The 24,164-nt window shown below is 45.8% G+C and overlaps 1 protein-coding gene across 4 annotated transcripts in view; it reads right to left on the bottom strand.

The window, feature by feature from the left end:
* The window catches only part of ppfibp2b (PPFIA binding protein 2b), a 51,162-nt gene that overhangs the window by 4,699 nt on the left and 22,299 nt on the right, over positions 1-24,164 (bottom strand). For 3 of the 4 annotated variants that reach the window (XM_062563060.1, XM_062563061.1, XM_062563058.1), the window contains exons 5-29: positions 21,718-21,831; positions 18,052-18,201; positions 15,110-15,316; positions 14,139-14,231; positions 11,853-11,981; positions 10,757-10,868; positions 10,581-10,613; positions 9,729-9,790; positions 9,567-9,642; positions 9,410-9,492; positions 9,257-9,324; positions 9,105-9,170; positions 8,958-9,018; positions 8,744-8,791; positions 6,991-7,141; positions 5,997-6,029; positions 4,783-4,918; positions 4,554-4,673; positions 4,024-4,174; positions 3,449-3,560; positions 3,279-3,367; positions 2,952-3,074; positions 1,847-1,972; positions 1,570-1,758; positions 490-675 (exon numbers count right to left, since the gene is read on the bottom strand). In XM_062563060.1, the coding sequence (XP_062419044.1) occupies positions 490-675; positions 1,570-1,758; positions 1,847-1,972; positions 2,952-3,074; positions 3,279-3,367; positions 3,449-3,560; positions 4,024-4,174; positions 4,554-4,673; positions 4,783-4,918; positions 5,997-6,029; positions 6,991-7,141; positions 8,744-8,791; positions 8,958-9,018; positions 9,105-9,170; positions 9,257-9,324; positions 9,410-9,492; positions 9,567-9,642; positions 9,729-9,790; positions 10,581-10,613; positions 10,757-10,868; positions 11,853-11,981; positions 14,139-14,231; positions 15,110-15,316; positions 18,052-18,201; positions 21,718-21,831 (2,718 nt within the window). The remainder of the gene's footprint in view (positions 1-489; positions 676-1,569; positions 1,759-1,846; positions 1,973-2,951; positions 3,075-3,278; positions 3,368-3,448; positions 3,561-4,023; positions 4,175-4,553; positions 4,674-4,782; positions 4,919-5,996; positions 6,030-6,990; positions 7,142-8,743; positions 8,792-8,957; positions 9,019-9,104; positions 9,171-9,256; positions 9,325-9,409; positions 9,493-9,566; positions 9,643-9,728; positions 9,791-10,580; positions 10,614-10,756; positions 10,869-11,852; positions 11,982-14,138; positions 14,232-15,109; positions 15,317-18,051; positions 18,202-21,717; positions 21,832-24,164) is intronic. The other variant, XM_062563059.1, reaches the window with a different exon arrangement.

Below are 24,164 nucleotides of genomic sequence, written 5' to 3'. Positions count from 1 at the left end.
TGCAAGGACATAAATATTAAATAAAGCCTGCCATGATTATTATGCAAATATTGCACAGGTTCATCTCGACCACTTAGCACAAGGGTATTAAAGGGGTAAATGGTGGGATGACAGACTCACACATATAAAATCCTTTACTGGTGATGCACACGTGTTAGAGTGATGGCTTAATACTGCACAGCCAGATTTATCAATATATACTGGTGTATAGATCAGAGGGAAGTGATGTCAGAGAGTTCAGCTGTGTTCATGATGCGCTCCATCATGGCACAGGTCAGAGACCGAGATCTGTGTGCAGATTGATGGTGTCTCTGAATCTCTTCACTAAGGCACAGGGCTCTAGAGGAGCAAGGAGGGGATGGGCGGAGGCATTATGGGCCGCAAGCAAAGGAAGCAGAGCGGTTGCAGTGGCAGCGGTTGATGGGACACATGTTGAGGTCACAGCTGTCCTAACGGAGATGCGTCTGCTCTGCTGTGGTCGCGCCCCACCTGGTCCCTGGAGCGTTCGGGCTCTCTATCCAAGATCGGGCTCAGGCATCTGAAGCCGGAGTAGGGCCGCCCCCCGTTCACTGCAGACTGAGGCGAGGACGACTCGATTGGACAGACGTAGTCCGTGGATTCATCCGCCCGCCTCCTCCGGAGCTGAGTCAGGTTAGAGAGGCCCAACTTTTTGGGCTACAATGAAAAAACACGGAAAAGGGAAATGAGTCACTAAGGGGCTGCGAACCTTTCCCATCGATCTAACGTGTTTAGGATTTTTTGACTTGAGAATTTGGATATGTCTGTTTGTATTACTTGGTTGTCTGGTCGTTTCATCTCAGCTTAAAGTGTATTTTAAGTTTTAAATGTACTCAAATGAACACTTTTTGTCACACACAGTACACAGTTAAACTTAACATCTACAATGCTCATTATTAACCCTCCACAGACATTGGTGGCCAGCTAGAGCACGTGACCTGATATACATTTGCTTGGATGGTCGAAACTCTGTGTGTATACAGTCAGTAATCCATTCTTCTTCTTTAGTGTTGCATTCAGTGCACGTGAGAGGCAGGCAACAGCAGGTGTATGAATGGCTCCTCCAAGCTTCCTCTTGCTGACTGAAGCCACTGTGATATTAGCCACAAGCACTGTAGGATATCACTTGGTACTGTGGCGAGCTTCCTCCAGGAGGAGATACACAGAAAAACACACCCTTACGCACACTCTCTGTGTTTTTGATCTCCACCCTCTACTTAGCCCACGAGGTTCTATTTGTCCATTGAGATGAAATGAAGGATCCAAGTGACCAGGTCATGGACGGCTCATCAGCATTGTGTCTCGCTGGATTGCTGCTCCCTCAGCGGAGCAATGAGGGGATTAAAGCGCAGGGCGCTGCTGTTGGCTGGGTGGTAACGCTGAGGGGCTTTATTCTGCTCTCACAGGCTTAAACACACTGTAGGACTCAGAGCTTAAATTGAGCTGACACACCAAGGCTTCCCCTCGGTTTAATGTGCTTTTTCTCACACATGCAGCAAGAGATCCGTGTGTTATATCAATGCAGTATCAAGTACTCTCTGTTCCACTCACCTTGACTTTAGCTGTGATGCTGAGTGGGGTGTAACCCGCTTCCTCAGTGTACTCCCTCTTCTCCCGGTGAGCCTGTTCTCCCACCAGGTTGTTGAAGTTGGTGGTGAGGTGGCGTCTCAGCAGGGTTTTCTGGGGGGGGATGTTGAGCAGCATGGCCAGCGTGTCGGAGTTGAAGCGAGGCTCCAGCATCTGTAGGAGGAGAGACACATTCGACTTGCTGTAGGATTCAGTGTTTCTGTCACACACACACACACACTGCGTGATTGTGTTTACTCACCAGCAGCCCTCCGTGCACGCCGCTGCCCCTCAGGTTTGGTGCGTACTCTGCCAGATCCACGGATCTAAGCCACTCCATCACCCGGTGGTTGGACCACTGCACCACCTCACTGGGAGTAAATTGGTTCTGAAAAACCAAATAGTGCAGGATTCATGGCGTGAAAGCACTCCTTAAACCAGACGTAGGCATTGAATGGCCCGTGGGACGATTCTGACCGGCCCACGAAAGATTACATGAAGTAGAAAATAAAACATATTTTCTAATTATCTTATGGGTGGACTAAAACTGCATTGCTTTTATTTTGAAGCCCATTTATTCTCAGAGTGCACGCAATTGTGCACGTCAACTGTGCACATGAAAATGCGGTGATGACGCATGATTGACAACCTGTCTTCCTTCTGTGTCACCCCTGGCGATTCCAAAAAGAGGAAAGTGGATGCAGAAGGCAGAACTTTTAAACAAATATGGACTACTAATTTTTTCTTTACTGAAGTCCAGGGTAAACGTGTGTGTTTGGTTTGTGGGGAGCATGTTGCCGTGTTTAAATAGTACAATTTGAAACGGATTTATTAGCAAAGCTAGAAAAACAACAAGGCTGTTTTACAAAGCTGCATGCAGCCAGAGATGCAGCGACCAGAACCATAATACATCGTTTAAGGCTTAAACCATGCAAAAGTGTTTTGAAAAATGAGTATTGATATTTTATTTGAAAAAGAAAAAGATCTAAAATCTAGAATGTGTAAAACCTGCATACGATAGTTAGCAATAATGTCAACAAGGCCTATAATTAAAGCAAAGAGGGTAGAGTGTATTTCTAAAAGTAAAAGCTCTGTATTAAAGCAAGGTATCAAAGCTAATACTGCTGCCTATCAATGTCATTTACCTTTCATTCAAAAGGGCTTTTTTTCATGGGAAACAGTCCTTTACAGTTCCAAAGCAAGTATGAAAAGACAATGTGCAATCAGTACTAAGTGAGCGCACAGAGAGCTGGAGAGAGATACTGCGAGTACACGAGCCACAGACAGCAGACACCCGTGTAGGTGGTGGACTTTGCTCAGATATGTGAACCAGCACCTGAGCTCTGCTTTGACTCGCAGCTGCTTACCTCGTTGCTGGGCCTGCGTTTGAGGCAGTTGGAGTTGAACTTGTTGACATGGAGAACATGAATGGCACACTTGATGCTGAGGTGATGCAGCTGGCTGGTCACTTTGAGGAATAGCAGGTCGTTCTGAGATGGTGGCAACAAAGAGGAAGTGAAAATACCGTCCCTTTGAATTGAAGTTCTTGATGTTTCACTTGGACTATGAAAACAAGAGTTTTAACTTCATGCATTATCTGAGAGGTAAGCAGCTCTGCGTGACTTTATTTTTGTTGAATACCATGAAAGCAGCTGTTATTTCACTAATCATTTGATCTTTCATTGCAAACTCACCACAGTGAGGTACCGCAGCATCTGCCCATCAACCCTTCCTTCGTTAAATTGGTCCTTGTATTGAGGGAGTCCGATGTCATCGAGCCAACCTTTGGAACAGAAATGTCACAGTATTAATGCAGGGGAACTTCAGAACGCGTGGTTTTCAGCGGGTGATTTTCCGTGCGTACGAGTGGCCCAGATGTAGTCGAGCTCTGCAGACTTCTCTGGACGCCCGCTGCTGAGCGCCTTGATGGCTAACTGGAGCTTCTTCCTGTGGAGTGGGTTCTTCATCGCCAGCTCCTGTAGACACCGTGAGAGAGCACTTATTCCATCTAGCTCCAGACTTGCAGATGACTAAAATTTAGAGCTAATGGCCAAAGCACCGTTATCAGCTGACGGGGATTTAGCTTTCAATTAGTTGTGAATTAGCTTGTAAACCGGCTACTTGTGAAACACCAAGTCTTTTAAAGTCGAGTTGCTAATCGGACTGTAAATTTAAAAAAAGTCTTGGCCTGGATCAGAACCGTCAGAGACTTATCCTCATCAGACTTATAATTATAGTCCAACGGTTGTGGTGAGAAAGACAGAGGGGGAGGAGGTGTGAGGTGGACAGTATGGCAGTGTTGAAGGCGAAACTAACACGCAGGTTGAAGAGCACAGACAGGCGTAGCTAAACTCCCAAAAGACGGACAGACAGAAAAAACGAGCAGACAGGTAGAACTGAACTGACGGGCAGAGGGAGGGGAAATGGGTGTCGGTGTACCTTCTCCAGGTCCTGCAGGGTGGCCGACAGCAGGGTTTCACCGCTAGTGACCCAGTGGCACGCAAGGATGGCATACTGGCCCAGTCCAATCTGCTCCAGCCAACCACACACCTGATCTGTGCTCCACTTAGAAAAAGGCCCCTTCAGCTCTCTGAAACAGAGAAGAAGAGACTGACGTTGAAACTACAAGGCCATCTTTATATCTCTAGACTTCATTGCCAGACATTTAACAGATATAAAGAAGATATGTTGCATTGTTCCTACAGTCCAGGCGGCTGCAGTGGATAATTCACGTTAGTCAAATGGGAAATTCAGCCTCACATAAGATTGGGTTTGGTTGTGTTGCTATTGCAGGTAAAGCAGTTAAAAGTGTTCATCGAATATCACATTTTAATTTCAAAGAATCCTGTAAACGTTGCTTTTGGAGGTGAGTCCTAGTAGGACGGTGGAACGATGTGTAACGTTATAAAAAAAACCTGCAGCAATAATGAAGGCTGTGGAAAGGACGGTGTCTCGTGACACTTTTCTACCGTGTGTTCCCTGGACGGGCCAGTCTCGGTCCAGCTGTGGCTCTGAAGCCCCCCCTCCTTAACTCTGCCAGCTCGGGGTCGTGGACTTGGGCCGGACTGCCTGACTGGCTGCGACGGATCCTGCAGAACAAGTAAAACACGGATGAGCCTCAGAGTCTGTGTCTGAGTGAGGGCCGAGCCAGAGGACACTGCTACTCCATATGCATATATTGTAGATGAATCTTCTTACTTTCCCCACAACTTCTTAATGCCTCTGTGACTCTTCCTGTCCTCTGGTGAGACCGGAGACTGCTGCCCAGAGTCCACTCCAGAAGACAGGGGTGACTGGTCCGACGGAAGACTCTCCTCCAGTTTTTCTGGATGCCCTGCACAGAAACACAAAGAAAGTAGAACTCACACTCCAGGAAGTAGAGCCGGGAGTCACAATAAGTTCTTTGGCCTGGCAGGGTGGCAGGGTCCGCCACTGTAGTTATTTCATTGGAAGCCACAAGGTGAACACCATTGTTAACAGCACAAAGCTTCCTGGAAAGTACTAGAGCTCATACTCATTGTTTACTAAGACTGGGAGTATCGGGTCAGTAGATGAACATTTCATGTTTATGTCATACTGATCCTGCCCAATATGTTGCTCCTGCTTCACATATTTGTGAAAGAATGACATGCTGCACACACAACTGCAGCATGTCATTCTTTACAAATACAATCATGCATGAAGCATCTTGGGCTTCTCTTCTACGCCGTTCACACCACAAACCATTTCTCCCAGGTTGTTTTATTCTCCCCGGGCCACAAAAAGGACCCTACATACTGGTTGAGATACAATACCCACCAACGCCATAGAGGTCATGTTTGCCAGGAGATCCTGAGTCAGAGGAGGTTAGTGATGAGAAAGCCAGCAGAAGCAAAGCAGAAGCCAGGATTAGTCACACATTTGTGTACATGTAAATGTACAGGTAGGTGCTGAAACAGGATCAGGTCTGTGTGTGTGTACATGCTGGGGCGTCACCTGAGCCATCAGGACAAGAGGAACGAGCATTTTCTTTCCTTCTTCCTAAACTGAATCCTCCCATCGGAGCCCTGACCAGAGGCTAAAAAACTCAACTCCCTCCTGCGGGGGTTTAACCAAGGCGGTGCTAAAACAAACCCCTTCTATCTATACGAGTCTTTTGCTTTCTCTGAGCACCTGCTCGACCTGCTCTCTCCTCAGACTGCGGGGGAGACGAGTTCTCGCTGAGGGGACGTCAGGTTTGTGGGTTTACACTCACTGCCTCCACCTCGCCTTAGTGCTTCATGGAGTCATGACAATGGCAGCGTCGGAGTAGCTTGATGCTCAGTGAAAAAAAGATCTGCTCTTTTTTTGTTCATGAGACTGCCAACATCTCAACAACTCTTTCTCTCTGAAAGTGTGTTGTCGGTACGGGCGTTTCAATGTGCATACAGTACCTAAAGCCGGGGCACTGGCACTCCTGCACCGGACTGCACCCGCAGCACAAAGAGAGAAAAGGAGAGCCAAGCAGACGGGAGGGAAAGGACACACAGGGGAGCAGATGGTTCAAAAATAGTCAACGTTAGTTTAGTTCAGGATTTTATTCAACAGATATGGTTCATGTTCATCACTTTGTTTTTTCTATTCTCTGTAGTTGTGGTGCTTTCGGCAGTAAAAAATGATATTAGATAAACACTGGGCCTCTTGCAAGAATATGTATCCCCTATATGATGCAATATTATTGTCTTAGTCCAGAACATCTCAATTCTCAGTGAGATTTACTTACCACAAACTCCCTGAACTATACCAAGTTGTCATACTTTGTGACCTTTGACTTTTAACATTCTAATTGGTTCATCCAGGCCCGGGTGGATGATTGTGGCGTCTGATTCTGGACTAAAGCCCTGAACGTCTCACCTCATCGCGTCCCATCAGTACGCATACTGTATGTGTAGAATGGCTTCATGGAGAAGCAAAATGAGATGGGTAACATAAGCAAGTGCATCACAAACACTCAAATATACACAAGTCATCCCAGGCGGGGGAGGGAGAAGTTACAGAGAGCAGCAGTACATCCTGTAATGACATAACATCTGTGTGAGTGTCAAGTTCAAATGATTCTCCCCACATCGTTTGCTGTGGCCTGTGTTCCTCTAATATATATCTATATGTGTGTAATTAAATAATGAATCACATTTGCATCTGCCTCACAGTGGCCATTCGTGCCGGTCTCTGCTGAAGGCCCCGTAGTCTGAGTCTGAGCATGAGAAGCATTAAGAAAAACTAAATAGCAAAAGTGATAAAACCCACAAGTCTAAGGTCCCTAAATAACTGGGCTTTTACAGACTGTCCTTGCATGAGGCCCAATGTCCCACTGACAGTGGGGACTTCAATGTCTTTTATTCAAACAGGTAAGTGGGATGTAGGGAGTGCCAGGCAGAAGAGACTCACTGAGACTGTAGTCCTGGTCCTGGTCCTGGTCAGAAGATAAATAGTGTCCATCTCGCCCTCGGTCTCCTTTCAGCTCGGCTCTCAGCTCGCTGTTTTTACCTTTCAGTTTCCCCGGTAAAGTTTGGTACTTGCTCACCTCCATCTCAGCATTCTGGAGGTCATCAAAAACACAACATTGCCTTATTTCTGGTGTACTCTTTCAAATGTCTGTTATTCTAATTCATGTATTCATAGCTGACAGGGGAAGACACTTTGAGACTCAAGGAGTTTCATCCGTTTCAAAGAATATCACATTTCCTCTGCTGTTCCGACCCGTCTCAGTGCCTTTCATGATGACCTGGTTCCGTTGCATCACATACAGACACTCTGACCAACCTGCATCTTAGCAGAGTCAGCATGACCGTGGTCCAATGAGAGGACAAAAGCCAGCAGACAGAAGCCCCTTAATGTCCAGGCCCTCAGCGTGTCATGTGTGTGTGTGTGTGTGTGTGTGTGTGTGTATGCATCTATTGGAACTGAACAGCCCACACAATTTACTATAAATATGGATTTAGTGAGATTCCAAATGCATCCAGGTGAGGGATGGATGCAGACGCTTCCTCCCATAACTGGATTATATAAAGGACGAGTTGAGCATGTGAACACCTCACACGGACCTCAGACCAGCCATTCAGTGTGAACACTGAATACCATTTGAGAGTGTTGGGGGAAAAAAAGCCACAACCCTGGCGCCTCATTGGCCGAGCCCCAGTGAACCCCAGTGAACCCCAGTGAACCCCAGGAGTCCCTGTGGCGTGGCCACCATGCCACCAGGGTCATAAACATGACTACGCTCTGCTAGTTCACACGTCTAAGAGAGGAAATCTCCTCTTTCTCTGTGTGAAAGGGTTACAGTAACATGACTCCATGATGATGTTCCTTAACTACACACACAAGCACACACCAGTGTGCACATTGTGACTCATTGCCCTGTCAAATACTGTTAGGCACACCGCTGGGGTTGGATCTCGCAGGACGTGACTATGAGCGTCGTCTTGCTCTCCTTCCTCTCTCCCACCCACACACACACACACACAGACACACACACACACACACACACACACACACACACAAACACACACACACTCTCTCTCTCTCTTGACCCATGCTTATTGGTTGCTTGTAGTAGTGTAATAGATGTTTGCTACGTTATAATACAATGAATGCCACCATATCACTGATGGTTGCGGTGTCACACAGTTGTCACATTGTCATCGACAGGTCTAATGAGGTAAATATGCAACATTTGTATTTCCTCATGAATTCCCCGTGGCTGGTTGAGAAGGAAGCAGGGCTCCATCACAAGGCTCCACAATGATTCATTTCCATAACACAGCAGCAGATGTACATGCTGCTTTGTGAATCTGAGGAAAAGAACGCTTTTGATGTACGCAGCATTTTATCCATCTGGCTCCTGCTGAAGTGGGCGAAAAGCACCCCCCCCCACCCTCCAGTGTGTGGTCATGCATGTGTAGGGATGTGCCTCAGTTCCTCTTAGCTTCCCATGAAAATGAAGAACTGGACTGCTTTGTGGAAATTTGTGAACAGATGGAATCCACTGATGTCTTATTAAGTTGTATCTGCTGTTGACATTTTAAGGAAGATCTCTAAAAATGCTGGCGTTTTGAACTGACTGCAGATCGTCCCCCTGCTTCACACACAGCACACAGGTTTCTGAGGTTAGTCTGGGGGAAGGCATGCAGCAGATCAGTACCTCTGCCCTTGTGTCTGATTCAGTTTCAAGGGGCTGGATCTGTACAGCCTGGAGCCAACACAGACACAAGAGAAAGGACAGGACCCAGTTAGCAGTTTAGCATTCATACAGGCACATTCAATAAGTAAACATGTAGAAGAAGCAGCCAATGTAGCAGGTCGGATTAGTTGGATAAAAGGACAGTAAGATGAAAGCCAGTCAAAGCTCTGAACACCTTTTGGAAGGATCCACTCTGCAGCTCCTCCAGGCTGCTGGACAGCAACCTGCACCGATGCCTGGAAACGCAAATACACACTTCCCAATCACGAACAATGTCATGCCTACTGCCTGCACTTTACATGTATAAAAAGCTTCTACGTACCACGAGCCATTAAAGAAGCTTGCGTCCCCAGTGGACACCTGCGGAGTGTCCATGGAGTTCTGGACGCTACGACAATTGGCACACCAGGCTGAGATTAATAGGTGCTGTTAGATGTGTGTGTGTGTGTGTGTGTGTGTTTTGAGTTTTAATACCTGAAGTCCAATTCTCTCGGGTAGAGAGAGGAAGAAAGCATCAGTGGAGAAGAGCCTCTAGATGACATCTACGAAGAGACACTAGTCACTTTCATCGGTTTAGATGTCAGTCATTGGTCGTGAAGCGTTTCTAGTACGACATCTTCATCTTACCTCTGACCTGACAGAATAGGATTGTGCTTTCAGCGCGACGGCTCCGAGCCTCAGACTGCCGCCCAGCTCCTCTTCGCTGCTCCCTGAAACGCCACAGAGCAGCACAGCATGAGATCACGCACGGCGGGAGGGGACAGGGTTTGCTCAGCATTCTCACCCTGTGTGAGAGGCATGGCGTCCCTCATCCTCCTGTACTGGCCAAGCAGGACGGTCAGCTCCTCTATACGTCGGTCCTGTTTGTGTAATCAATCAGAATGAGGGGGCCGTCAAGTCTCCAATTGTGTCTCCAACAGTGCTGTGATGAACAGGTTAAATTTACCTTTTCTTCGTTTGAAGATAACAAAGATTCCATCCCCACCTTCAGCCTCTGGTATTCCTGGTCTAACAAAGACAGACCGGCCATCACAAGGCTATTCTGGATCCACAGTAACCTTGTGTCTTATTATTTTAGAACCTCTGATGGGCGCATGATGTGGTGTTAGCGACAGTCGTGACAGCCATGCTAATGGTAGTAAACAAGCATAACAAATCCACACTGACAGCAGCACGGTGCATGCAGCATCACCTGGGACACACTGCAGCAGTGACGCCAACACCAACAAAGGAAAGAGATCTCACTTCTACAGAAATTAGGTTTTTACACGCAGCAAAATAAGAGCACACAGACACACACATTCAACACTGAGCAACTTGTGTTAAAGGGGAACTGCACCAATCTAACGTTTAATAGCACTAGTACTACTACTACTACTACTAGCCAGTGAGCAAAGTGGAATAATGGCTTTGTGTTCAAACATCATCACTAACCCCAGAATACTTTCTCTCCTCACAGATTTCCATGGGTTATGGTCCTAACTGGACAGGTAGAGCCGGGGATCGACCTACTAATGGAAGGGTGACCCTGCGCTCCACTGAGCCCCGGTCGTCCCAAATCAAACGAGACAGAAGCTTAACTGGTAGATGGCGCTGTGCGTTGAAGGTTATACATGCGTCTGTGTCTTATAACCCCTTATGCATGTTAATGAAGCTGGAATGTTCACGACAGCCAACACAAACTGAAGCTCGGCTGTGGTCCAAACCTGAACCAATCACTGAATTGAACTGAACTGAATCAAGGCAGCTTGGACTACAGTGAGGTTGAGGGTTGGAGCAGCAGCAGATGATGCCTTACATTTGTTAATCAGCTGCTTGATATACACCTCTTCTACAGCAGGGGTCAGCAGAGAGTCAGAGAGCAGTCAAGTACAGGCAGATGAGAGAGGGACATTTTGGTTAGAAATTGCAGTAAGTGTCTCTTAGGCACACGTCTGCACAGCCAGATGTGGATGTACCGTGACTGGTGAGTACCTCTCTCTGTGTTGTCATTGGCTGAGCCGCCTCGGGCCAGCAGCTGGGTCTGCAGACATTCGATCTCAGCATCTTTGGTTGCCACGAGCTGCTGCAGCTCTGAAATCTGTGCCTGTGGAGTAGGATAAGAGTGCATGTGATTTACAGATGTTTCATGGCACATGTGAGAGCCACCTGTAACACTGAAGAAGCTGTAAATTATCACTGAGGACGAGCCGCTCACTGGGAAGACAAGACTCACTGAGACGAGACGAGACTTTGTCCCTCTCTCACATGCTCTCAAGTCAACTTACAATTACTGACCCCCAGTCCCATTAACTCACTTCTGTTCTACTGACTCTCTCCCCGAGGCGCTGCCCTCACATTAGTATCCTTGTTCACTCTGTCAATATTTTGTTTTGACTGCGACCCCGCTGCCCTCCTCCTCCTATTGGACCGTCCCATCAGCAAAGGCATGATTTCCTCTGTAAATTCAGCACTTCCCGGTGGTTGAGAATGGGCTTGCACCTGGTTTCAGGGTGGGATTCCTGACAAACCCATCTGAGCTGTTGGAGACGATGTGATGGTGCACAGAGTTGCATCTTCCAATGGTGGCATGGTAGGAAACCTAAGAGCATCCAGCTGCCTCATCAACACAAGCTCTGAGGAACAGAATGACTGGCTTCCCTCAGTTAGTGTGCTGAACTAAAGACTACCGACCCTACAGATGTTGGTCAGTCTATCTTCAGTTCACCGTGTCCGGCAGAAGACACACTTTCCGATGTGGGTCACACACATTGTCCATCTCTTTTTCAGTGACTCCATTTTCTTTAAAAACTTGTTTTGCGAATTGTGTGCAAGTTAAACTACATCAAAATGCCAACTAAAGCAAAACAATGAGGATCCGGTGGCTGAAGAAAAAGAGGAGCCGTGAGCACAAAATAAGGAAATAAGACGAGGAAGACAAGAAGCAAACGAGCAAGGTAACTGCTGGAGAAGAGGAAGAAGAGGGGGGACACAGAGGAAGCAGGGAGCATTAGCAAACGGACCGGGTGCTAATTGGAGGACGGGGTTACACACAGAAGACAAGAGCCAGAAGAGGAGGAAGGAGAGGCACCTGTGCGCCGCGCCAGCGCTCCTCCCAGTGCTGCTTCTCCAACTGCGTGTGCTCCACCGTCAGCTTGAGGCTGGACAGCTGGGTCATGAGCGACTGGTAACACACATGGAGAGAGTGAGAGCTGGACAGCTGGAGAGAGCAGAGACACAGGAAGAGGGTAATGACAGGGGATTAGAGATGAGGAGAAGGAAGAGAGAGCGAGCCGCGGAGATGGAGGTGAAGAGGAGGAAGGAAGCACAGAGAAAGCAATGGCGCTAATGGTAACAAACCGAGAGTTAGGAGTCTTCTTAAACTCGGTCAAATGTGTCTGGCTGTGACGTGGGGAAGTGAAAATAACAAAATGTAATTTTTCGCATCCACTAGCTTCCATAATGTGAGGTTTACTTATCTCTTATTAAGTGAACATGGTCACATGACATTACTTTGCATTCATTTCTAATATACCTCATTTCCTCCGTGGATGTTTTTTAGATAAGACATCTAACACTCTCTGCTGTGTTAGGGTACATGACAAGATTGAATTTAATATATTTTATTCATGTTTATATTCAGGGTTCGAAATGACTTAGGACTCTTGGGGGGTCCCCTAAAATCTAACTATAAAAAATACTGAAGACTACCTTGCTACACTATATACTGCAGGCAAAATTATATTGACATATTTTGAAGGTGGGATAATGGTCTTGTTTTTCATGGTTTGGGCTAGTCCCAGTATTGTAGTGGTGTCTGGAGGAGCGGATTGCCTATAATCAAACAGGTAACCCTCTAATTCTGGAGCAACAAAGTTACAGCACCTTATATAAATCCCTGACATGACAAAATGGATAACAGGTCATTCTTTCCTTGAGCAAGGAAGTTAACCAAGTTACCTAAATCCACCAGGTGTACTCATTATGGCCGCACCATGCACCTTCAAAGGGTTTGATGAAATACAACTGGCGTTTCTCATCCCTTATGTTAATGGATTTTGTAAAATACTAGCTGCTGGATTGAATAATAATGATGTCTATAAAGACTGTTCCTGGCATCTAAATAAGGCACCGAAATCCGAGTTGCTATTCGGTCCGGAAGATAACGGCTGTAAATACACCTGTACCGCACAGGAAAATCTGTGAATATCCATAGTTCACTGCGTAGAGAAGTGGGCTCGTTGGCTTTAGGATGTTTTGACCCACGGGGTTCGAATCCCGATCCGATCTTTTTTAAAATATATTTTCTTGAATACATGTTTTCATACGTGGTTGTGATGTAGTGCTCCCTTATGCAATCGTGAACGCTGCAATGGATTTGTGATGCGTTTTGTAGATTTTCAGCAATATGTTTGTGAATGTGCTGCTGTTAGCTGGCAGTTTGTTTGGCTTCATACTCATACAGCAAGAAATGTTGACAAACGCACTCTTCTAATCATTACGTTACACTGGGTATCTAAAATCTAAAAATAAATTCTTATAGGGGGTCCCTAATGACTTATAGGGGGTCCGGGACCCCCGCAGACCCCCCTCATTTCGAACCCCGTTTATATTTTCAAGACCAAAATCCCCAATTTGCTTCAGAGCTAAAATGACTTGCCGCCATGTTAATCTTTTTATACTCAGATTGGTCCTGCAAAGAAGAGTCTTTAAATATATATTTGTATTGCTACATCTAACGCCGTCTCCTTTTGTACAGCTCCTCTGCATTCACAAAGATGTGTTCCCTTTGTCATGTACAGCAACATAAAAAGCAGACTGCAGCTCAGAAAGGTCTCTCCAGGCTTCTAGAATCCACGAGGGTTAGCTTCTGACTGCTGCACATCTTGATAAGATTAGTACCAGTCTCATGTTCGTGATGTAATACTACCTGCAGCCAGTTAGCTTCTCTATGCTGATAATGTGTTACATTTCAAACAAACATGTCTGATATATTGTCACACTGAGGGGACCTCTAGCATTCAGACCACTGACCTTTGGTGGTTGCTTAGTAACCTTGAGGTTACGGTGAGTTTATGAAATGCATTTTCCAAAATGCCTAACTATTCCTAGGAGTGGATGTTTATCCATTTTTACAGTTCTCAAATAAAAGACCCAAAATGGCCTCTGCCACGTGATGGGGGGGGTCTCAGCGCATTCTTCCCAGTATTAATGTCCGTACCTGATTCCAGATGGTTAGTGTATAGTGTTAGTAACGTAATGCCAGTATGTTAGTAGCTAAGCAGGCTATAGGTATAGGTACAGTTTGATACAGAGACCACCTTCACATGGCCTACATCTTTATGCAGTGTGTGAGCTCCTTGTGGTCATCGAGTACCTTAGTGGCTCTGAGTTTCCTCTCGTATTGGCCCTTCTCCCCCTCCAGTTCCTCCAATCTGCTCCTCAGCTGCTTCACTTCTTGTAGCAAATCCTACAGAAAAAAGACACGGCTTTGCTTACTCCAATTTCTGTTTCGAAGCAATATCAAGTAGTCTAAACATGCAAGTGAGTACGCCTATTTGTTCTGAAATGACGTGAATCCCATCTGAACGTCACAATGAACAACATTACTGAGTTGTGCACATGCCAACATAGAAACAGGAAGGTTCAACTTCAGTGGTTATAAAGGTCTCCCAAACTATACAGTGGTTAAAAACACGTTCCTCGTGGAACAAGTAGCACAGCGTGCAGTTACCAACAACCAGGAGGAGGAAGAACCCGGGGACCACCAACAAGACTGAGAGCTGCCACTGTCCAAAGAAACCTGGTTCAGCACCACACCGTTATTGGAACAGCAAGGTAACCCATCCACCTGGTCAGTGTAGGAGCAAACCGGCTCATGACGCTTTGTTAGTAGAGGGAGGAACCACTGTCATGCAAGTAGAATCAAATCAAAACACCACGCCGGTCCACAAACCCTAATCAACAGGATTTATAGACAAAACCCAGATCAGCGCTGAAATGTGTTTGTCCAAATGCTTCAAATACTTGAGGAGTCAGAGAAACGCCTACAGTAGGTCGCACTACTTGTAGCTAACGTAGGGTTCCTCACTTGACCACAATGTCACCCACTCAGCTTCAACCTTAAAAACTCCTCAAATGAATGGAAGTATTTGAAAAGTCTCTCAAAAGAGACACAGTCGAGCATGACCCCGACACCATCTGCAAGCAGACAAAGGGTTGTTAGTTTGATTCTGTGGGAAGTTCCAAATACCGGGTGGTGTGTGGACTGGTTAAAAGGGGAGGAGAGAGGAAGAGAGGAAGTGATGGGGAAGGAGGGGAAGGAGTTCATCCATCTAGTCTCCCTACGTGTACAGTCTCTCCTCCGTTGTGCTTCCTCCAGTCCGAGCCGGCTAACCCAGCCGGAGGGCTGACGCACTGGGTCAGGCCACCTGCGGCACCCCCCTGCTGGGTCTCCCTCTCCTCCAGGGCCCGTTTCTCCTGGATACGAGTGCTGATCTCCTCCTGAAACCTGCACATCTGCTCCTGGAGCTCACTGATGAAATTTACCACACACTGGGACGGGGGCAGGGATGAGGAACAGAAGCAGGGCAGTGAAGGAGATGAGAAGAAGAAAAGTGATGAGGGGGGGAGGAGAAGGTGAGAGGAAAGGGGAGATGAGAGGGGACAAGAGTAGAGGCGAGAGTAGGAGAGGAGAATTTCAGACACTTTGTAAAAATCGTTTCAGCATTTGGCAAAGCTGTTTCAACTGTCCCCTCTATAGGCAACTTTAAACTTCACACATTTTAAACAACACAACATGACATACATACAAATTAAAAAGTGGGTGCAGAAGAAGGAATTACAACAGAGAGCAGTAGAGAACTTCTCCCTGTGAGAGACATGTCTTTTCCTGACTGGCCCCACTGCAACATGTCAAACATTCCAGTGTCACCACTCACACCTCCAGTGCTCCTAGAGACAGACCAGGCCCCTCCTACAGCAGATGTCATAGCATCGTGTAAAAGAATGTGTTTATCATCATCACGTTTAAAGATGCTATTCTCCTCACTAAGCTGCTAGGACACCACATGTCAGATGGGGACTATAAGTGTTTTACATATGCACCCAGTGATGTGGTCGCTCTCTTGGTGTACCAGTAAACCTCTGTGTCACAGGACCATGAGCCACAACTGCCTAGTGATCCATGTGTGGTTTAAATAATCCCTGCGCTGATCAGACAGCAGGGGGTTTGTGTGGTCCACTGTGGGGAAAGTGTTTGGCCCTCGGAATGCTCAAAGTGGATGCCAGTCATTCCTCCTGCAGCTGTTACAAACCGCACACACACACACACACACAAACACCCTCACTTACTGACAAGAATCTAGACCGTCGCCAGCTGCCAAAGCAACAGGACCAAAGCGAAACATTTGATATGTTTGATTTGATGGTGTGTATGCATTGTTTACTGACCCCTCAAAGCGCTTTTACACTGTATATCATCATTCACCCATTCAAACTCATTCATGCTCTGATTGAGCCACATTGAGCCCATTCATACACTGAGGACAGGGCCTACAATGCAAGGTACACCCTGCCCACAGTGGAAAGAAATTGGACTTGGTAGAGAAAGCAAATATTAAATCTAACATGATTACCCCTGTTCTGCACAGCAGACCAATAGGTTTACATATTCCGTCTATAGGTCACAATCTGTCTGATGGCTGCGTGCTTCATGAGCAACCTCCTTGTGTTCTTAGATCTCAACAACCACAGGCTTCCTGTTACCTATACAAAGGATCCACAGCCGGGCCACAGCTGATCTCATCAGTGATCTGTTGGAGCAACAATAGTTGTTTTGTATGGCAAATGTCACTGGACTGGGTACATCTGAGGATCTCACTCGTTGAATGAATCACGCACATAATGTGGACCAATGTGGCTTCCTGACCAACCACTGACACCAACTGCTGACATGACTTTTCTTTTTGCCCGACCCAGAAGCTTGATTCCACATTAGCTTTGCAGGGGCCGGAGGAGTCAGTATTGTCAGGACAGAAAACCATATTTCCACAGTATCTATTGTCATTCCTCCCGTCGTCTCATGGAGCTCATGCTCATCACGCTCCATCCATGGCTCTGCAACAAAAACACTGTATCCTGTTTATTCTATCAATGCATTGCCATGGGGGCTGGAAGCCTTGTGACAGCTTTACCCCCCCCCCTCTCCACACACACACACACACACACACAGTGCCAAATTACAAGAGTAGCTTCAGTATCTTGTGGTGTCATTGGGGAGCAGCTGGCTGTCACAATGAACAAAGTCTAAACAAAGAACCTAGTAAAAACAAGGGAAGACTGCTCAACTAGGGTGGCATGCAAGTCCATCTGTGTGTGTGTGTGTGTGTGTGTGGGCACCATTATTTGTGTATGTGTGAGGTAAGAACAGTTTATGCTTCAAAGCCTCTCCAGAAAAAGTGACTACTGATGTTAACTTTGAAATGTAAGGATCTGAGGTAGAGCATCTGAAAGCTTACTGTTCTTCTTGTGGATATACAGTATAATGCAGATAAACACATTTATTCCTCCCAAAAAGGAGGACTAAAGATCTTTGGAGAACTCACTGAGTTTTTTGTGTTGGTTTTGGGTTCTAGCCTTGTTATCACGCTGCAAAGAAGGTTCATCTGAAAGATCAATGTGGCCCCGAGGCTCAATGATTTTTGGGGAGTTTATCAATCGCACTCATTGTAATAGTTTAATTTGATATATTTGTAAAGCCCTCGAAAACCTAAATATAGTTTTTCTCTGTCATATATTTAAAAAGTAGAATTAAATAAGCAATTGTAATGTTTATAAAACAGCTTTCACCTTTATAAACTCAGCTGATCTGGTTAATCCAGAAACAGAGCTGAAAGACAACAAGAGCAAGAAAATGTAGTTGGTGTTTCCTTAACAACCACCACTAGCATCCCATTTCCCCGTTCGCGTTGATCTTTTATTTTGCTGTTTTGGCATTGATTCAACATTTGCATTTTTCATGCCATTAAAACTAGAAAAAATTGATTGAATCGTCGCACCTCCCAAACAATAGGTAGTGTGTTTAGTTTAGGATAGACTAACAAAACAAGCCTTTCCTCCATTAACCACAGTGACGCCACCACCTTTTCTGAAAGACTTTTACCTAGAAGAGTTGGGACACTGCCTATTGTTCATTAAACAACAAGTGTCTTCTATCTTTATGTGCTGCAGGGACCACTGACCCCTCTAACAGCAGCAGCAGCACCATTCAACACACGCATCCCTCGTACCTCGGCTTTGTTCTGACTGGTGTCGGCGGGGTCTTGCAGCGGGGTGGTGGTGTGTGTCTTCTCCCTTCCGACCAGCTCCAGTTTGAGGTGCGACACCTCGTCCATCAGGTCCAGCTTCTGAGACTCCAGAGACGTCCTGCTAATCAGCTCCTGGGGAAAAATGAGTTTGATGCTTTGAAAGGAGCACTGGAGCTTTTACAAACCACACCTAAAGAAATGACACACAGACACACACACACATACTGATATCGGAGATATGCAATGGGAAGCCATCAGCCGGCTACTCCTCTCAGGGCGATGTTGTTCCCACACTAGCATAGCAGGCCAGGGGCCCAGACCCCACAAAGCTAAATATACACAGGCAAGCGGGGGTTAGTATTAATACAGCTCTGTGCTTCTTTGGAATGGGACAGAGAAAAAGAAACGCTGCCGAACATGAAGGCATGTGTGTTTCTTCTGAGTCATACAAAACACATTTCCTTGTCAACTCTCAGTGTGTCTTATGCTTTCGTTTCCTCATATAATCCCACTTCCTCTCGCATGAATTCATTTAGTAGAGTATGGTCCGCTTAGAGTGAGACAGACCGTAAAGCAGGGCAAACCTTAAGGCGGGGCTACCTTTGATGATTGACAGGTGTTCCAGTTTAACGCTTTCAGTGTATTTTTACTTTATTAAATTTAATTGTAGGAATTTAAGGAATCTAAAAGTGTCATCTTGAGTATTTATTTGTTCTTAGCAAAAAACAACCTCACGATTGCTAAATGCCATTAGGAGGACTTCAAAATCAACCATATAAAGATCGATACACAATGGAAGACATCTACATAAAGTCTGTATTATAGTCAGACTGACTTTTCATGTAAGCATGTTGAACCAAAATAATATATACTCCATCAAATCTAACCATTACGAAAGTGATCAAATAAAGTGGATTGCCATTGGTTCATCCGTGTTGAGGCAGTTTCCCTCTTTGTTTGCACTGTTTTAGAACATTTGCCAGCTACAGAAAGAAAGTCCATTAAAGACATTTTCTTTCCAACCGAATACATGTGGAAGACACATTATTTCAACATTTAGTAAAGCTACAGAAATGAAGGATTCTACAACTAAATTAAACAACAACCATCAACCTTGAGCTACATGCTAACGTCAGCATGCTAACATGCTCACGGTGACATTCATGATGGTGTGTAACCGGGTCACTGTGTTAGTTTGGCATCAACATTTGCTATTTAGCACTGAGTACAAAGTACAGTTTAGACTGATGGGAATGCCACAGGACACCTTTACATTTTAACCTCATGATAAAAAGTAAACGATTCAACAAAGTCACTACAATTTATTGCTACATGTCATCATTCACCCATTCATACACACATGGCAGGAGCTACCACACACAGTGACACCTGCCCATCAACATTAATAATCATTCATAAACCGCAGGAAGAGCCTGTTTCTTGTGGAGCCGGAGATAAAACCTTCGATCAAAGGACGACTCTGCTCTACCACTTATCATTAGTATACATTGGCATTCGATGGTTATTGAGATTCTCCAGCGTTGATCATAAAGACTCTTTGATATAAATAAAGTACATAGCTACATGTTAAATGTGTATTTTCCCTCTGAGTTCATGGTACACTAAACACGTTATAGCCCGCAGAGGGATACCACACCATCCAAATAGAAAGTTCACACGGTAAACTCTTGAGTCAACACCACAGCCACAGACAGACAGCTAAAACCTCATAATCTCTCCAGCTCAGCGCCCACACACACATGCACACACACACACACAAATTCGTAAGTCACGGCAGCTGACTGTCAGTTTGTAATCTAACACTAGTGTCACTTACAGCAGGATAAGCTGCAGTCTTTCAAGGTCATTTATCAGAACTTGTGGTCAAAGCTCGGCTGCCTGACATCTGCTTCCCTTTAATTATGAGGAGCAACAGGTGAATTATCCATACAGATCTCTTTAAAGAGGCTTCCTCATCTGTAACACTAAACTGTTGAATATGACACACACACACACACACACACACACACACCTGACAGAAAAACAGAGCCTCTTTTGAGACCTACATTTGAGATGTTAAGGGCAAGCAATATACATGAGATTTATAAAAGCAAGTTGGGTAAAGAGTAGGACACAGGCCTAGAGGCCTGGAGATGGTTTCCCTCTGTCCTAACGGGGAGGAGAGGACAAAGAGCTCGTTGATGGCTCAAACAGAGAGCTGATTCTGTGATACAGAGAGCTGTCGCCTCATAGTTTGCCTCATTACTGACGTCAAGTAAAAAACAGGGATTCACACTGCTTTATACCAGCAGTTTAGTGTACCTGCAGTTCAGTGGGAGCGCCACGGCAAGGTGACCACCCTGATACAGACGCTGGACCCCCCCCATGAGGGACATAGGTATGGTATAGTATATTTCCTCACGATCACAAAGTCACTACTTGAAAATAAAGCTTTGTATTTGTCTTCTTAAAACACACATTGTTTCTTCTGAATCTCAAATACCAAAACAGCGTCTATCATCAAAGGTCCATGCAAAGGTACCCTTCTTGTTTTGAGTGTCAGGACGGTGTCTCGTGCACAGTATGGTTATATCAGTATGAGCAGTAGAGCTGTCCACAGATCTCTACCAAAGAGGTGACCTTCAGAGTAGATTTGGACTATTGTTCAAACATTTAAAGAGCTAGCGTAATGAGCAGCTTAGTCCTTGTTATCAGGGGATACGCCAGAGGAGGTCACATCATGTGACACTCCTTTATTTAGTCGTGTACAGTCCAATCTTACAGCTACCGCTGACCCCTCTTCAACGTCTGACATGTCTGATGTAAAAACCAAGTACTCTAACGAGGGGCTGATTGATTTCAATTAGAGGCAATTTGTCACCTCGTGATTATTCCCTGTTCACCTAATTCATATTAAATCACAGTATAATTAGGAGTATCTTGGAACATATGTCACGTTTACAACATAAAGTAATACAGTTTAGCTGGCTTACCCCCCACACACACGGACCGGAGGTCTCTCTCTGACTCACAGCTGCTAATGGTTAAATTTTTTGTTAAAACATGCATATTCAACTATGCAGAGCTTATGTAAATAGTAAATGGTAGATGTATTTGTTCAGCGCTTTTCTACTCTTTACACTACATGTCATCATGCACCTATTCACTGATGACTGCCCATCGGTAGCTAACATTCACATCCATCCATACACAGTAGCTAAAGCTATGGGGGCAATTTGGGGTGTGGCCCAGGTACACATTCACATGGACTAGCGGGATCTGCTGTCCCAGTCATCCCAGCGAGTAGTGTTCTACATGTTGTATCTAAACCCTGAGCTGTGACTGAGACTGTTCCATCACTGCAGTCCACACAGGCCACATCATCTGCATCTTCCAACATTTACAGTCGCTACAAAATAATAAAATTAATAAGTCAACGTTTGGATTCCCACTTTCAACCTGGAACGATTTAAAAAAATGTGCTTTACAAATGCTTCATGAGAAGGTTTGTATCAGCTCAAGAATGCATACCAGGTTTTAGGGGCTGACCCCCCGAACACATTCATTCAAAGACATGATCTTAAGACATGATCTTTAACATGTTAATCCACATGTGTGCTACAGACATGATACGTGTGGCGGCCTCACCTGTTGCAGCATCTCCTCCGTGGAAGCCAGTTTCTTCCGGTGCTCCTCCAGACAGCTCTCCAGGTCTCTGATCTTCTCTCCCTGGGCCTCAACCTGGTCAGTCAGAACGCTCACCTACAATCAATTATAGGTGCATTCGCTATTAGAAACACACCCACAAACCGAGCTGAATTCACAAAAAGCTCTTGTTGATGCAATCGTTGCTGCATATATACATATATTTAAACAGAAAACCATAGGACATGTTTTTGTGGTGGCAATGAAAACACTATCTACCTAAGTTTCATGTATACCCAAACACACATCTGAACTGGTCTTATTACCAACATATTCTGGTCTCTTTCTCTTCCTTGTGTCTACACAGTAGCACATTCACTCCAGAGGAAAACACATTTACTCAGCAATCCCACACACTGACAGGCGCTGACTCTCATCAGCTTCTTTAACTAAATGCTAACACACAGTCAACACGTCACACAAACAGTCCTGAAGGAGAGGCACCCAAACAGGACATGTAGCAGGGAACCTGTCGGCAGCCTGTTCATTCAGGGGGAGCTCCAGTCACCGCAAATGCCAACCAATCACAGGTGGGCCAAGAGGCACAATGTGTAACTACCAGGTGTGTGGGGACTTTATAAACCAGAGCCACCAAGTAGGGTGGTGCATTAGAGTAGAAAACCAACAGTGAGTTGACCATGTGTGTAGGGTCCCTAATGCAAGTACTGGTTGATTCTTATATGTGGAAGTATTACAAACTGAAATCCATTTTATACTCAAAAAAGCACCTATGCACCTAGTTCTAAAACTTGGTGCTTCCACCTTAAAGCCTGGGAGTGTCCCCCCCAACATGACGCCTGAAGGCCTGGAGCAAGCAGCAGGCAGCTGCTGAAGATCAGTGCTAATAGAATCTCAGGCCACAAGAGCCTGCTGACATCATGCAGAGCACACTTATCCACCTTCTGCTTTGTGCGCTGATGTTGATAGTTACTGTAAACACATGCTTAGACAGGTTGACGGTGTGAGGAAATATTCAGTTGTAATCTAGGATCACAGGCACAAGGCAACGTTACACGGTAATGTTACAATGCCAGGTTATAAGGCCAGGTTACAAGGGCAGGTTACAAGGCAACGTTACAAGGCTAGGTTACAAGGAAACGTTACATGGCCAGGTTACAAGGCCAGGTTACAAGGCCAGGTTACAAGGCTAGGTTACAAGGCCACGATACAAGGCCACGTTACAAGGCCAGGTTACAAAGCCAGGTTACAAGGCCAGGTTACAAGGCCACGATACAAGGCCACGTTACAAGGCCAGGTTACAAGGCAACATTACAAGGCAACGTTGCAAGGCAACGTTACAAGGCCAGGTTACAAGGCCAGGTTACAAGGCCACGTTACAAGGCCAGGTTACAAGGCAACATTACAAGGCAACGTTGCAAGGCAACATTACAAGGCCAGGTTACAAGGCCAGGTTATAAGGCCAGGTTACAAGGCCAGGTTACAAGGCAACGTTACAAGGCAACGTTGCAAGGCAATGTTACAAGGCCAGGTTACAAGGCAACGTTACAAGGCAACGTTGCAAGGCAATGTTACAAGGCTAGGTTACAAGGCTAGAGTACAAGGCCAGGTTACAAGGCCAGGTTACAAGGCCAGGTTACAAGGTCAGGTTACAAGGCCAGGTTACAAGGCCAGGTTACAAGGCAACGTTGCAAGGCAATGTTACAAGGCTAGGTTACAAGGCTAGAGTACAAGGCCAGGTTACAAGGCAACGTTGCAAGGCAATGTTACAAGGCTAGGTTACAAGGCAACGTTGCAAGGCAATGCTACAAGGCTAGGTTACAAGGCTAGAGTACAAAGGCCACGTTACAAGGCCAGGTTACAAGGTCAGGTTACAAGGCCAGGTTACAAGGCCAGGTTACAAGGCAACGTTGCAAGGCAATGTTACAAGGCTAGGTTACAAGGCTAGAGTACAAGGCCAGGTTACAAGGCAACGTTGCAAGGCAATGTTACAAGGCTAGGTTACAAGGCTAGAGTACAAGGCCAGGTTACAAGGCAACGTTGCAAGGCAATGTTACAAGGCTAGGTTACAAGGCTAGAGTACAAGGCCAGGTTACAAGGCCACGTTACAAGGCCAGGTTACAAGGCCAGTTTACAAAGCAACGTTACAAGGCAACGTTGCAAGGCAATTTTACAAGGCTAGGGTACAAGGCCACATTACAAGGCCAGGTTACAAGGCCACGTTACAAGTCCAGGTTACAAGGCCAGGTTACAAGGCCAGGTTACAAGGCCATGTTACAAGGCCACGTTACAAGGCCAGGTTACAAGGCCAGGTTACAAGGCCATGTTACAAGGCCACGTTACAAGGCCACGTTACAAGGCCACCCTAACCCTGACCCACTTTACAAAACAAAAACTGTATAGGTCTAAAGTGTAAGGTCCCCTTTCTCTTT

Source organism: Pungitius pungitius, chromosome 6 (assembly GCF_949316345.1).
Source record: "Pungitius pungitius chromosome 6, fPunPun2.1, whole genome shotgun sequence".
NCBI lineage: Eukaryota > Metazoa > Chordata > Actinopteri > Perciformes > Gasterosteidae > Pungitius > Pungitius pungitius.
Note: the sequence above shows the minus strand (reverse complement) of the source record. Positions and strands in the feature narration are given on the sequence as shown.